This window comes from Capra hircus, chromosome 6 (assembly GCF_001704415.2).
Source record: "Capra hircus breed San Clemente chromosome 6, ASM170441v1, whole genome shotgun sequence".
In the NCBI taxonomy this organism is placed as follows: Eukaryota; Metazoa; Chordata; class Mammalia; order Artiodactyla; family Bovidae; genus Capra; species Capra hircus.
The window spans coordinates 117,396,135-117,411,918 of NC_030813.1; the positions used below are offsets into that span (position 1 = coordinate 117,396,135).

The window sequence follows — 15,784 nt, forward strand, 5'->3', positions numbered from 1 at the left end:
GCGCTCCAGCTGTAATTACACGTCTCTGTCCCGGGGCCGAGCCACAGGGGTGTCTGAGAAGGCGTTTGTTGTCACCTGTGAATCAGGCGCGCATGAGGAAAGTGGCTGCTGGCGGGGCAGACAAATTAAGGCCTTGAGGCTGCCACACGCGGCCGCCAGCAGTTCCGGGCCAGGGCCACATAGCCACACACTCAGCCACCCCACCAGCTGCACCCGGGACCCAGGCAGCACACACAGCATACAACCACACAGACACACACACAGCCACACCACACAACCAACCACACACAGGCAAACAAACACAACCGCATACATACACAACCACAGACACACACACAGCCACCCACACACAGACACACCACACAACCAACCACACACAGACACACCACACACAGACACACCACACACAGACACACCACACAACCAACCACACACAGGCACACCACACACAGACACACCACACACAGACACACCACACAACCAACCACACACAGACACACCACACAACCAACCACACACAGACACACCACACAACCAACCACACACAGACACACCACACACAGACACACCACACACAGACACACCACACACAGCCACACCACACAACCAACCACACACAGGCAAACAAACACAACCGCATACATACACAACCACAGGCACACACACAGCCACCCCCACACACAGACACACCACACACACACCACACACACACCACACACACATAACCACTCACTGGCACACACAACCACCCATAGGCACACAAACACCATCACACACAACCACAGACACACACATCGACCCCCACAAACCACCACAATCACCTATAGATACACAAACACAACCACACACACAAAACCAGACATGCACACAACCACACACACAACCACCCACAGGTGTACACACACACAACTACATGCAGACATACACAGCACAGAAACACACACACACACAGACAACCGCCCACAGGCACACAAACAGAACCACACACACAAAGCCACAGACATGCACACAACCACCCACACCCACACACACACCTACATGCAGACACAAACAACCACACACAGGCACACAAACACAACCACATACACAAAACCACACACACAGCCACAGCCACACACAGCCACCCATAGAAACACACACAACCAGACACACACACACAACCACTCACAGACACACAAAGACTATCACACACAACCACAGACACAACCACACACACAAAGCCACAGCCACGCACACAACCACCCATAGACACACAAACAACCACACACACACACAACTACATGCAGACACACCACAACCACACACAGGCACACAAACAACCACATACACAAAACCACACACACCACACACAGAACCGCAGCGCAGAGGCCTGCAGGAGCCCTCGTGCAGTCGCACCCCCACAGCCCCAGCCTCCTCCGACCCACACTGGAGGCCGCCGCCCCGCTGGGCCAGCAAGGCCGAAGGCGCAGGGCAGGGAGAAGCCGGGCCTGGCCTGACTCCCGCCTTCCTGTGCCCAGGGGCCACCAAGGACATGGGCAAGATGCTCGGGGGCGACGAGGAGAAGGACCCTGACGCCGCCAAGAAGGAGGAGGAGCGGCGGGAGGCGCTGCGCCAGGAGGAGGAGGAGCGCAAGGCCAAGTACGCCAAGATGGAGGCGGAGCGCGAGGCCGTGCGGCAGGGCATCCGCGACAAGGTGGGCGCGCTCGGCACCGCGCCCCTGCCGCCGGGGGCCGGGGCCGGGCTGCCGGGTGCTGCCTGCGGGGGGGCCGAGCGAAGCCGGGCTGGGCCGCTGCCCGCCCTCCTCCGAGGCTCGCAGACTGACCTCGGGGAGGGCCCCCCGAGGAGGGGGCGGGCGGGTGAGACCCCGCGTCCCAGCGCGCACGTCTGCACACGCTCACCGGGCCTGGGGCTCGCCCTGCGGTCCGAGGCCTCTGGCTCCGGTGGCGGGGGCTGGACCCCTCCTCCCAGGATCCCGGGCTGGCCTGCTGGCTTCTGTAGGACAAGCTCCCGTGGCTGCCCCCAGGACTGCCCCCAGGGACTTGGAGGGCAGGCCCTTCTGGAGAGGAGAGGCAGGGCGGCCAGGGGCTGGCCCACGGGCGGGCTGCAGGTGGGTGAATCGTCCTGGGCTGGAGGATGCCCCTGACCCCGCCCGGTGGGCCTTAGGCCCCTGAGGTGAATGACAGGGTGTTGGGGGGCAGGTCTGTGGCTGTGCGGGCTGGCGGGGGGTGGGCTGGGAGCTCGAGGTCATCTTTCCAGAACCCTCTGGCACCTTCCTCTGTGTGCACCGCATGCGCACACACCCGGCCGGGACCCGAGGCCAGAGCAGGGGCAGACATGGGAGGCTGTCAGCTGCGGGCCCCAGGGGCCTGTCCACTGCCCACCGTCAGGTGCCCACCCAGCTGTGGGTCGGAAGGGCAGGCATGGGGCAGCTGCTCCTGCCTCTTCCAGGGTGGGCCGGCCTGCAGGCCAGGTGGAGAAGCAAGGGCCCTCCCCAGGGCCCCACGATGTCCTGAAGCGCGTGGCCTCCCGTGGGCCACAGCGTCTTGGGCCTTGAGCACCACTCCTGGGCCCACACGGGCCAGGCCTCTCCACCCAGAGACCTAGGAGGGGGGCTCAGTTTCGGGGTGCTGCCTCTCAATTCTGTCCTGCTCCCCCTGACACTCCCATCTCTGGGCCCTGAGGGAAGTGTTTCCAGACACTGGCTGAAGCCTGTGGGAGGGGACCGGGCATGGGCAGAGGGGTCCTCCAGAGGGCGTGTCCACAGTCCCCAGCCCCTCCCTCCTGCCTGGTTCGCAGGGCCTCTGCGATGCGGACACAGGCAGGCGCCTGCAGGTCTCTGAGCCCACGGGGGCCCCCATGCTGATGGGGGGTGGGGTGCACCCTGGTGTCCCATCACTGGTCACTGGACACCTTTCTGGGCAGAAAGTTCAAGTTGATTGTGCTGGGGCAGCAGCTCATGAGACCCTCACCCCCAGGACCAACCTCAAGACTTTCAGAGCCTTTTGGGGAAGAGCCAGGAAGAGCACACAGACAGCAGAGAGGGAGGCAGCCATGGGCGGGGAGGGGCCAGAAGGCAGAGAGACAGCTCAGGCATTCTGCCTGTAATAGGAAGTCCCTTCTGCCCCTCCCCTCTTCAGACTGTCCAGCGACCCCATCTCCCTGGGGCTCCAGCCCCAGGGGCATGGGGACACTGCCCCTCAGGGCTCTCGCTGCCCCAGGGCCTTTGCGTGGCTGCTGCCCTCCGGGGCTCCCTGAGGCTCCGCCGCCCCGTCCCCTCTGCGCCCCTCCCCTGCCTCACTCTGCTCCATGCCGGCCTTCATCTGGGATCATGCCTGCGCACCCAGCTGTGTCCAGCTCTCTGCGGTCCCTCCAGGCTCCTCTGTCCATGGGATTCTCCAGGCAAGAATGCCAGAGCGGGTTGCCTTTTCCTCCTCCAGGGATCTTCCCGACTCAGGGATCAGCCTCAGTCTCCTGTGTCCTCCTGCTTTGGCAGGCAGACTCTTTACCGCTGAGCCACCTGACACGCCCCCCTCCTCTGACACACACTTCTTACTGGTTTGCTGTTCACTGTCCATCCCCTGCAGGGAGGGCAGGGACTCTGACTGCACTTGGCCCTTGTATGCTGAGCAAACGAGTGAGTGAACAGGCATCAGCTCCAGCGCCCTTTTCTTCCTCAGGGAACCGAGTGGCACTCACGAGTCACAAAGTGAGTCCCAGTGAAAATGGCGGGTGTGTCCCCACCCCGAGGGCAGCTCCATGGGAGGCCAGGGGGCAGGGCGACCCTCACCACCCCCACCCTCAGGACCCCAGCTTCCAGGGCGACCACACGGAAGGCTGCAGCCTTCGGCAGAGCCCCAAGGCTCCCTAGCCTGGTGTCCCGGGGGTCGCTTGGACAGTGGTCCTGCTTCCCCAGACGAGCATCACCCCCATCTGGGACCCCCGTGGGTGGGCTGAGTACCTTTGCTTCTGAACTGCCTCCACAGACCCCAGGCCGCTTCTGGACCCTGGCAGTCCCCAGACCCACTGCGGCTCCATCAGCCACGGTGGACGGTCTCCCTGCTGGGCCCAGGCCTCCTTCCTGGGCACGTCCAGGGTCTGGTCTCACCCGCCCATGGGGCACGATGGTGTCTGCTGAGTTCAGTTGCTTGGGCAGGGGCTGGGGCCGCAGTTTCCTTACCAGCCCAAGCACAGCTTCTGCGATCAGAGGATGAGGCGGGACGAGGGGGCCAGGGCTTGGTCCTTGGGGGGCAGCCTGCAGGGAAGGTGTGGTGTGTTGGGGAGCATGCCGACACACGCAGCTGAGTCTGACAGGTGGGGGCCAGGCCTGTCGGTGTTCATGGGAGACAGGCTGATGATGAGTGCCCCCATTCATGCGTCGGAGGCAGCTCAGGGTCTGATGCACTCTGGATGTTAGAGCCACAAAGCCCCAGGTCCTCACAGCCTCAGTGTTGGTCTCCAAGAATTTGGTTACTTCCTTCAAGGAGCCTCCAGCTCAACAGAGAGGAGCCCGCTCTGCCCACAAGACCCTAGAGGTGGACAGTGCGGCTATGGAAGGACAGGCTGCCCCGGCCATCCAGGGTGGGGGTCACCACTGCCCTCTCTCCCCAGACATCCTGACGATGAGCTCTGCGCCTGGAGCCCCCTACCCACCGACGAAGCCCCCCATCACGTCCCCTGGCCCTGCCTGGTCCCCCGTGGCTGCAGAGCCCTTCTCAACCTGGCCTTCCAAGGTGACCCCCTCCCGCCCCCCTGCCCCCACAGGTGGGACCCCTGACCTTTTGGGGTGGTTCCCCCAATGGCCCTTGCTGGCCCCCAGGCCTCAGACCCACTTCCTGCAGCCCCTTCCTGGTGTCTGGGGTGGGGTGCCCCATGGGGTGCCCCATGCCCCCACCCCCGACCTCACAAGACTGGTCAAGGAAGAGAGTGGGGGTCCCTCACACGGAGGCCAAGGGGTCAGGCCAGGCCGCGTGCCCCGGCTCCCTGGGGGAAACCTCATCTGCATCCGGGCTCCTGGCCTCTGCGGGCTGGTGGGTGGTACCTCCCCCACCCCATGACCGCTGGCCCACGCGTAATGACGTCATGACACACTGCGCCCGCGCGTAATGACGTCATGACACACTGCGCAGGTCCAGGTCGGGGGAGACTGGCCGCCTGTGTCACCTGGTCCCCGCTTCCTGGTCTGCACCCCCGCCTTCTGGTTTACACTGCGGCCGTCAGTGACTCTGAGCCAGAACCACCCTCCAGCAAGCGCTGGGCTGGCGAGTCCTGGTCGACCCGGCTCCCCTGGCCCAGGTTTGCGCTGAGAGTAACAGGTGTGGGCACATTGCTGACTCTCACCGTTAGGGAGCACTGCTTTGCCCAGGGCGCTGGCAGCCTGGGCTCCCTCTGGGCCTCAGTGGTACTGTCTCAGTGGTTGAGGAGGATGGAGGGAAGGGGTTAGGCTGGGGGAGCTGGGGGAGGGGTGGGGTTTCAAACAGGCGCTCAGCCAGACCACATCAAAGCCAGGCCCTGGGAGTGACCCCAGAGAGTAAAGTGGCCCTCAGGTCTGCCCAGAGTGGCTTAGGGTCAGAATGGCTTTTAGCCTCAGTGGAGCGACTGGCTTGGGGCCCGGGGTCTCCTTCCTGGACCCTAGAGGGGAGGACCGTGACATAGACCCCTCCCTGACCCCCTGCCTGACCACACATCCTGTGTTCCTGCCCTTATGTGTGTGTCCCCTTGTCGCCCGCCTGTTCCGCCAGCATCACGTGCTCCCCTGAGCACGTGTGTGCACCTTTGCTGAGTGGGGGGGGGGCTTTGGCCACCACGGCCTCCTAGGTCCAGCGCACATAGCTGCGCCCCAGTTGGGGACAGACGTCCTGCGGCTGCGGGAACTGCTGGACTCTGTGCCTCTGGCTGGAGGGAAGCTCTCTCCGGTCTGACCTAATTGCTGGCAGTGTGTCTCTCCGCCCTGCGCGTCCCTCCCCCTGAGTCAGGACACCGCCCTCTGTGGTGACCCAGGAAGAGGGATGTGCCGCTTGGAGTGGCTGCAGTCTGGCTGGCTCGTTGACTCTGCCCTGGGCTGACCTGGCGTCCGTGCTCAGTGGGGAGGCCCTCTTGGTCAGTTGCCCTGAGCCCTCCCCCAACCCCGGAGACCCTTCCCAAGCTCCTGACTTGTCCAGGGTTCAGAGGGGCCTTTAGACCACTAGGGCCCCTGCTGAGGAGGGTGGCCAGACCCCTTACCCCTCCTTCCTCAGTGCCCAAGGGCCCCATGCTGTAGTCTGGTCACTGCGGCCAGGAGCCCGGCTTCCTCCTGTTAGATTCTGCTGAAGAGCCCTTGCTCCCCACCCCCGCTTGAAGCCCCCCACAACCTCGAGGGAGGAGATAATGGGTGCAGAGCAAGCCACCCCCCTGATCTGGAAGCAGAGCGAAGGGTCTTCTTGAGGACCAGGGTGCCCCCTCCAGCGCCCTCTGCTTCCTTCAGGAGGAGCTGGCGAGAGATGAGCGGGCCTGGGGGCCCTTCCCGGGGCCAGCAGCCCTGCGAGGCGTGCTTCCTGGTGCTCTCTCTTCGCCGGCATCGAGGCCTCTGCTTCCGGACATTCCGTATTGTGTAACCCGGGACCTCAGACCTGACCAAGGCGCCCCCTCCTCAGCTCGGGTGGGTCCTGAACTCTGTCCCCAGCCCATCAGGCCAGCATGGCCCCACCTGGTCCCACCAGTCCTAGGGGAGGAAGTCTTGCCCTGGTCTCGTGGCCTCCTCACAGGCTTCAGGGCTTTGTTGGTCCAGGAGGGCTGCTGAGGGTGCTGAGGGGCCTTGGGGTGAGGTGTTAGTCTCCTAGAAATTAACTTTCTTGGTTCTGGAGGCTAGCAGTCCCAAATCAAGATGCTGGCAGGACGGCTCTCCCTCTGACACCTGAAGGCGAGAACCCCCTCTTAGCTTCTGGGGCCTCTGGCGTTGTTTGTGCCCTCGGCTGGGGGCAAGGGGGCTCCCAAGGCTCCACGTTTCCTTCTCTACCCTGCGTGCGCTTTTCTCTCCCAGAGAAGCTCTGGGTTTAGAGTGCAGGGAGGCCTCTCCATTCTTACCTTCATTACACCTGCAGAGGCCCTGTTTCCAAACAGGGTCACATGCTGAGGTTCCAGGTGGCATGAATTTGGGGCGACTCCTTTCAATCTGAGGGGAGATTTTGGAAAGGGTTGGGGACAGAGAGATATGCAGGAAACCAGGACTGGGGGCGCTCGGCGGTGCCCAGGGGCATTGCAGAGGGCACACCTAGGTAGGGTTCGAGGACACCCACCTGGAAGTGACCGCGGGACGCGGGGCAAGCAGAATGCCCCTCCAGGGGCTGGGGCTTCTTGGCGGCATCCGAGGATGCTTGGCATAACAGTGTGGCTTCACGTCATCGGACGGAGGGTCTGGGCCCCGTGGGGCAGGGCTGACACCGCCCGGGCCCCCGGGAGGCGGGGCCGCAGGAGGGCGGGGCCCGGGCCGGAGGGTGGCCTCGCCGCCTCAGGCACCGTCCCGGGCGGGCGGGGCGGGGTCGGGGCCCGCGCGCTGACCCGCCGCCCTCCCCGCAGTACGGCATCAAGAAGAAGGAGGAGCGCGAGGCCGAGGCCCAGGCCGCCCTGGAGGCCAACTCGGAGGGCAGCCTGACGAGGCCCAAGAAGGCCATCCCGCCGGGCTGCGGGGACGCGGCGGAGGAGGAGGACGAGAGCATCCTGGACACGGTCATCAAGTACCTGCCTGGGCCGCTGCAGGACATTTTCAAGAAGTAGCGCCCGGGCTGAACAGCAGCCCGCCCCGCGCCCACCCCGGTCCCGCCCTCCGCGAGGCCCCCGAAGAGCCGCCGGGAGCAGAACGCAGCCCCCCACGCCGATATAAGCCATAGCCCTAGGTCCATCCGCCCCGTTGCCCCCTCGCGCCTCGGGAGGCTCCGCCCACCTCGCAGCCCACCCGCTCCCAGAGCCGCCCCGCCACCGACGGAGGCGCGCCCGGCCCCCCGCGGCTGCTGCCTTCTGTGCCGGAGACCTCGGGGGGACAAGCCCCCTGCTCTTCGGGCAGCGGGCGCACTGGACTCGCCCCCAGACCCCGGAAGCCCCTCTCGCTCCGCCCGCTCCGCCCACCCAGCAGCGCCCACGGCCCGGACCACCGAAAGGGTCCGCGTTGGTGGACGCCTGCCGAGCCCAACTCAGGAGCACAGCCATAGTAGGGGGTGCGGTTGGGAGCCGGGGCGGGGGTTCGGCCGGGACGCCCCTCCTAAGCTCCCCACCCCTCACGCTCGGGTTGCTGAGCCTGCCTGTCCTGGTGGCCTGGCTGCCGCCGCCCTCCATGTCATCCTTATCCTCTTCAGCCGCCTGTCTGTCCCGGCCAAAGCCTCTGGCAGGCTGAGCTTCGGGGCCGGTTCTCGCAAAGGGAGGCAAAGCAATAGGCTTGGGAGACCCTCTCTGACCTCTCCCCCACCCCCCCACCCCAGAGTCCGCGGGCCCAGGGAACCCACCCCTTTCCCTGGCCGCTGCCTCCTGTCCCTCCGAGGCTGCTGGGGCTGGGGGTGCCTGCAGCCTCTGGGCACCCGCAGCTTCTCTCAGAACAGGGAGGCGGCCCGGAGCCCGGGGCCGAGCGCTGCGCGCCGGCCGGAGTGTGTAGCCCGGAAGACCAGCCCCGACCCTCAGCCGCCTCCGCCCTGCAGGCCCTCGAAGGGGCGTCCCAGCCGCCAGCCCAGCCGGCTCCCCAGGAGCAGCCGTGGGCCTCCCAGCGCTCCCCCGCCCTCCTTGTTTAATTTGCATCACAATATGTTGAATCTCAGGTAAATGAGGTCTTCTGTCTGTGAGGAGTTTTATCTTGACAGAAAGCTTGTCACCTGGGTCCCCAGGGCCCCTTCTGTCCATATAAATTTTCATCCTGTCCAGTGTCCGGGCCAGGGGCGCGGCCTCCCCCCTCTCCTTAGAGAAGCCATATGACTAGACGGCAATACTGGCCCCTGGCGCCCTTGTCCCCCGCCGTCCACCGTCCCGTGGTCCCGCCGCCCACCCTGCGCCCCGGCCCCTCCGGGCTCCGCGTCTGTTTTTAATGCCTGTTTCCACACTTTAAAAAGCCAGCTCTGAGCAGTCCGGGCCTCCTCTGGTAGAAACTCGCATCCCGTCCCCAGCGCGCGGGGCGCCCTCGCGCTGAGCTTAGTACAGACGTGGGCGCCCTCCGTCCGTCTGTCCCGACGCCTGCGCCTCCGCCTGCATGTCGGGGCCGCTGCCTGTGTTCTCTCCGGATGGAGTCACAGCCAATAAATTCCACAGTGATGTCACGCCTTTGGCCATTTTGCCTCTGGAGTCCGTTCCCTGGGAGGCGATGGGGGCGGTGTCCCGGCAGGAGGGCAAAGCCCGGCCAGCTGCCGGGCTCCCTTTGGGCTCTGCCGCTTGGCCCCGTGCCCTGCCAGACGGGAGCACCTTTTCCTTTCGCCGAGGCCGAGGCAGAGCTCCTGCCACCCCAGACACACACATCCGGCCCCTTCTCCCTGAGGTCCTCCGGGCCAGGGTCGCCTCCACCCGAAATGCAGCCCGTCCCTCAGTGCCCCCAACCCCAGGCCTCCTGCACCGCACACCCTGGGCCGGGGGCCCAGGTCTCTCCGTGCTGGCCACACCTTGGGCCCAGTGAGAGGCCTCTGCGTCCTGTCCGTAGAGGCTGAGGCCTGACGAGATGCCTGCGGGAACCGCTGGCTCTGTAAGCCTGACCCCGAGAGGCCGTGGCCACTTGTGTTCCCAGAGTGGCCCTGTTTGACATCCATACCTGGGCCTTCTATCCAGGAGGAGGGTACCTGTGACCCTCCTCACACTGCTGGGTGATGAGAATGCATGGGCGCCTTCCAGCAAAACCTGCCCAGTCTCAGCAAAAGAAATGTCACACTCTCCCCTCCCCACCCGCCCTGCTCCCCTCCCCACCCAGCTGTGCCCAGAATACTGTCCTGGGCCCACTGCCCCTTTGCCTCTACCTCAGAACGGGGACAGAAGCCTTTGTAGCCAGCTCTGGCTTTGGGATCTTCAAGCCACCATCCCCAGCATGGCTGGTCTCAGTAGGGCACCCCAAAGTGCCCCCTCCATCAGCCTCCACTCCCCCACCTCTATCCTCCTCCTCCCAACCCCCAACCTGGCCTGGACTCATCTTGGTCCTAAGCGATGACTCAGATGTGCTGGTCACCTGAGTTGCCTTCCCTGGGAACCCCAGGCAGCCCTTCCCCAGTGCCTGGGGGGGCAGACCCCTTAGTCCTCCTGAGGACTCCGGGGAGAGGCGCTCACTCACTCCAGGTTGCTGAGCCCCTGTGGCATGCAGAGCTCCTCTAGGGCCTGGGGTAGTGGAGGTCCTTCTTCCTGGGACTGACTGCTCCGACGGCAGGAGACAAAAGATGAACACGTAGGTGGTGAGTTCCTGAGGAAACTGAGGAGGATAAGGGGCAGAGAGGATGGTGAGAGTGGTTATTTCACCTCTGAGGAGGTGAGGTGTGCAGACAGACCCCAAGGAAGAGAGGAGAAGCCCTATGGGACCCAGGCAGGAACAGCAGTGCCAGGGCCCCGAGTCAGGAGCTGGCTGAGCATTTCAGAGTGGCCATGGGGACTCCGGCTGACCGCGGCCTTGCCCCTGGGCTTGCTTTAGGACCACGCCGTCTCTTCTGGAGTGCCTTTCCTTTCAGGACATTTAGCTCTGTTTTGACAAAGCAGAGCACGCTTTGATACCTGCCCCTCCAGAGCTGTCCACTCTGCGGGCAGCCAGCCCCGGGCAGCGCTCTGCTTGGATTTGCTGCCTCTCCTCGTTTGAGTCATCAGCCACTTAACTATCAAGGCTCTCAGGGCACATTTTTAAAGATCTGGCAATTAAGGACCATTTTGTCTAGTTGTGCTAATCCGCAGCGAGACGATCCTGCTGTCCACAGTCGCAGCCAGCGGGGCTCGGTGAACCCTGGGTCTGGGCCACCTGTCCACTCAATTTGGAATCTGCTGCACTCCTGCCTCAGGCGGTTCCCGTCAGGTCCGAAAGGAGGGGTAGCCTCTGGGGTGAAGGCTGGGTCCTTGGAGCCGGGCTAGCACTTGGCCGAGGGGCGGGGTTGAGGGGTCGAACCGAGGGGGCAGGTTTGGGCAGAACTCGGGGCGGTGGTCGGGATGGGATGGGGGTGAGAGTCAGGCTGGGCCGGGCTGGGGGAGGGATGCGAGACGCCGGGCTGTGGGGCCGAGCCGGGAGCGGGACTGGGGATGGGCTCGGGCTGCGTCAGTGCCTGGCCAGTGTCGGTCAACGTCTACGCGGTCCGGAGGGTGGAAAGGTCTCAAGGTAGGACCCAGAGCCACTCGGACTGGTGCGGAGTCCTGGCGCCTGGGCCCCGCCCCTCCCCTCTGCCCCGCCCCTACCGTCCCTAGGCCCCTCCCCTCCCACCCCTAGGCCCCGCCCGCCAACAGGCCCCTCCCATCCCTAGGCCCCGCTCCTCCTCGCCCCTGGCTGTCCTGAGCCAATCAGCGAGTGCCGGGTAAGGCCGCTGCGATTGGCTCCGAGAGGGTCACGTGCCAGAAGCCTGGCTAATCCGAGCCCCCGAAACGAGAAAGCCGGAAGGGCGGCTCGCGGAAGGTCGGGGCGGGCATCTGCGCTCGGCACTCGGGCTCGCTCGCTGGGCCGGCCTGACCGCGTAAAGAGTGGAACTTCCGTGTCCCACGGACCGCCTGTTGGAGGGCGGGCAGCGGGGTCCAGGCGGGGCGCTGACCCAGGGCCCAGGAATTCCGGCGCTGGAGACACACGCCCGGCCTGGCCCACACAGCTTGTCCAGGGACCGACGGCAGAGCTTCTCCACCCTCGCCCCGGGAGCTGAAGCTGCTCTCGGCGGACTCATCCCTCCCGCGCACCGGCCCTGCTCCCTAAACTGACCGCCCTCCGCCCAGGTGAGGGTGTAGGGCCTGGTGGTCCCACGCTGGATAAGCGGAGGTCTGCACTTGTCTGGCTCCAGTCCAAAGGGTCGGAAAAGGAGTCGGATACGACAAAAGCGACTTAGCACGCACGCACGTACTTCAGGACAGACCCCGTGGGGGAAGGACCACAAAATGGTCCCTGCAGCCCCGTGGGAGCTGGAGCTGAGGAGGGGGCTGGGGGTGCCCGAGCCTCCAGTGGCAGTGCTGGCCAGGTGGTGGGTCATCACTCTGTCGCCTGATGCTTGGGGAAGAACCAGAGCCCCAGGCACCTAGAAGCCTTGCTGTCACATCACTTGTCGCGGAGGGTGAAGCCTGCTGGTGTCCTAGAGCCCCCGCTCAGGGCTGATCATCAGCCCCCAGGCCCCGCTGATGCCCAGAGTGACTTTTCTCAGCCCCAGAGGATGAGGCATGGGAGTTGAAGTGTTTGATTTCTGCAAAATAAACACTGTTTCTTGCATGCTTGAGTGAGTGCATTGAGGTTTATGCTGTGGAGAGGGCAAAGGTCTGTGCCAGGAAAGAGAAGGGCCTGGCCTGGCTGGGGAAAGGCCGGGAGGCCGGGATGGGACAGGGTGAGACCCGGGGCTGGGGGAGATCTGGGCACACTCCTGCCATTCCTTCTCCCTGGCACTCTTCAAAGGGCCCAGTGTTAAGATGGCTTCTTGGAAAGACAAATCCTAATAGGTTGTTGACTGCCCTTTGAGCCCAGCCCAAGCACTGACCCTTAATCTACTTCAGTCTGCGGTTTCTACTGGCAGTTGAGTGGAACTGCTCCAACAAGAGCTCACCCACAAGGAGGGCCCTGGGCCCCGTGTCCAGGTAGTCAAAACTCTGATCCTCTCAAAGGAATCCTAGATTCTAGGTCAGTCAGCCGGAAGTCGGCCTCTAGCCACACATATCCACCAGGCCCTGACCATGGGGCCCAAGCAAGGTGGGACATGCCCCGTCACACCTCCCGGCCCCTCCCTCAGCCACTCAGGACTGGGGCCGTGCCTGGCTGGAACTCCAGGCTCAGACAGGAGATGGACACTCCTCACAGGTCTCTCTCCTACAACTAATTCTCATATAGTGAGTGGCGATAAAGTTCCGTGAGTGAGCACAGTTCACCAAACGGGAGGAATTTGCTGGTGGCTGGGACAGGAAATGTACAAGATGAGCCTGGAAATGAGGAAATGCTCCAGGATGACAGGCGGGAAAAAGGGACTTGGCCGCCACCGACTCAGCCCCAAACCCAGTCCAGTGCAAGCAAAGAAGTTGTGCTGGAGTGTAACCGTCGAGTCCACACTGGGGTACGTGATTTAGCACTTGAGTGTGGGGAAGACACAACTCCCGTGCAGATGGGTCCACACAGGAGGTGGAGCAAACGCCCCACTCTTCTGGTGTGGGCTCCACACAGCAACGTTCTGCCAGAGGACACAGCCTGGAACACATGGGGAAGCCGGACAGACCACCACCCCCAGAGGCCCCAGATCCCTGGGGCCCCAGGTCACAGTGGGTCGTGTTGGTTGCAGGCGCCCATGTTGTGACGAGAGAGGAAGCCTACTTCTGGGCCCTCCTCCCCCAGCACACATCCCAGTCTAACCCTGAAGAAAGCACTAGACGAACCGCATTTGAGGGCCAGTCTACAAAATCCCTGACCAGCATTCCTCCAGACTGTCAACGCCGTCAAAAACAAGAAATGGCTGAGGAGCTGTCATAGCCCAGGGGAGCCTGAGGGGACGCGCCGACTAATATGATGCTATGCGCAGGGCCCTGAGGCGCCTTTCTGGGACAGAGCCCCCCACCCCAATGTCCTCTGCCTGCCTCTTGTCTGTAGAAAAACTTCAGCCTCCAAACCCTCCCCTGAGTTCCAAAGAATACATTTAATTAGAGAAGAAAATGCAGAAACAAAAACAGTCAAGCAAGACAAAGTAATAATAGTTTAGCCATTAAACAAAGGCAAGTATCTTTAGTTCCTTCTTGAGAGCTGTGATACTATTCTGAGCTATGTCCTTGAGCTGTCTTGCTGATACTGACACCACGGAGACACCAGAGCAGTTGGAATCAGAAGATTATGTTGATTTCCGATTATCTTAACCAATCAGAAGAATGTCCGCCAGTAGATCAAGAGCCCAACAACCCTTCTTCCTCACCCTGTCTTCAAAAACCCTTTCCTGAAACACGTTGGGGAGATCAGGCCTCCGAAGCATCAGCGGCCCTGGACCCCTCGCTTTGTTGTTGTTCAGGTGCTCAGTTGTGTCTGACTCTGCAACCCCATGGACTGCAGCATGCCAGGCCTCCCTGTCCATCACCACCAACTCCCGGAGTTCACCCAAACTCATGTCCATTGAGTCAGTGATGCCATCCAACCATCTCATCCTCTGTCGTCCCCTTCTCCTTCTGCCTTCAATCTCCCAGCATCAAGGTCTTTTCCAATGAATCAGTTCTTTGCATCAGGTGGCCAAAGTATTGGAGTTTCAGCTTCAGCATCAGTCCTTCCAGTGAATATTCAGGACTGATCTCCTTTAGGATGAACTAGATGGATCTCCTTGGAGTCCAAGGGGGCTCTCAAGAGTCTTCTCCAACACCACAGCTGAAAAGCATAAATTCTTCAGCACTCAGCTTTCTTTATAGTCCAACTCTCACACCCATGGAGAAGTAAATGGCAACCCACTCCACTATTCTTGCCTGGAGAATCCTAGGGACAGAGGAGCCTGCAGGGCTACAGTCCATGGGGCTGCAAAGAGTCGGATGCAACTGAGTGATAACTCACATCCATACATGACTACTGGAAAAACCATAGCCTTGACTAGATGGAACTTTGTTGGCAAAGTAATGTCTCTGCTTTTTAATATACTATCTAGGTTGGTCATAACTTTTTGTCCAAGGAGCAAGCGTTTTTTAAATTTCATGGCTGCAGTCACCATTCGCAGTGATATTGGAGCCCCCGAAAATAAATTCTGTCACTGTTTCCACTGTTTCCCCATCTATTTGCCGTGAAGTGATGGGACCAGATGCCATGATCTTAGTTTTTTGAATGTTGAGTTTTAAGCCAAATTTTTCACTCTCCTCTTTCACTTTCATCAAGAGGCTCTTTAGTTCTTCCTTGCTTTCTGCCGTAAGGGTGGTGTTGTCTGCATATCTGAGGTTATTGATATTTCTCCCGGCAATCTTGATTTCAGCTTGTGCTTCATCCAGCCCAGCGTTTCTCATGATGTACTCTGCATATAAGTTAAATAAGCCGGGTGACAATATACAGCCTTGGCATACTCCTTTCCCAATTTGGAATCAGTTTGTTGTTCCATGTCCAGTTCTAACTGTTGCTTCCTGACCTGAATACAGATTTCTCAAGAGGCAGGTCAGGTGGTCTGGTATTCCCATCTCTTGAAGAATTTTCCACAGTTTGTTGTGATCCACACAGCATTAGTCATTTCAGTGAATATTCAGGACTGATTTCCTTTAGGATGGACTGGTTGGATCTCCTTGCAGCCCAAGGGACTCTCAGGAATCTTTTCCACACCACAGCTCAGAAGCATCCATTCTTTGGTGCTCGGCATTGCAATAAATTCTGCACTTTGCTTCAGCACCACCTGGAGTCAGTGAACTGGTTTCACTGTGTGCAGGCGAGTGGACCCAAGTTTGGCTCCGTAACAATATCCTGGGTAAGATCCTGGAACAGAAAGACATCCAGGAAAACGGCTAAGGAAATCTGAGCACAGAATGGACTTTAGTACCAGACAGTGGAAGATGTTTACAGGCGGGGAGCCTAGGGGTGGAATGTAGGGAACGCTGCATTAGCCTCATAATTTTCCTGTAAATCTAAATCTGCTCTAAAACTTTACTTTAAAAAGGTATAATCCAGTTCAGTTAGCACTAATCCCAGCCCTTTACTGAAGGACCG

The 15,784-nt window shown here is 61.5% G+C and overlaps 1 protein-coding gene across 1 annotated transcript in view; it reads left to right on the forward strand.

Annotated features, from left to right (window-relative positions):
• Nucleotides 1-9,281, forward strand: part of CPLX1 (complexin 1) — a gene marked incomplete at its 5' end in the record, with an annotated part of 45,779 nt that extends 36,498 nt beyond the window's left edge. The window contains 2 exon segments of the mRNA XM_018049885.1: nt 1,518-1,693; nt 7,552-9,281. Of these exon segments, the coding sequence (XP_017905374.1) occupies nt 1,518-1,693; nt 7,552-7,749 (374 nt within the window). The 3' untranslated portion in view covers nt 7,750-9,281.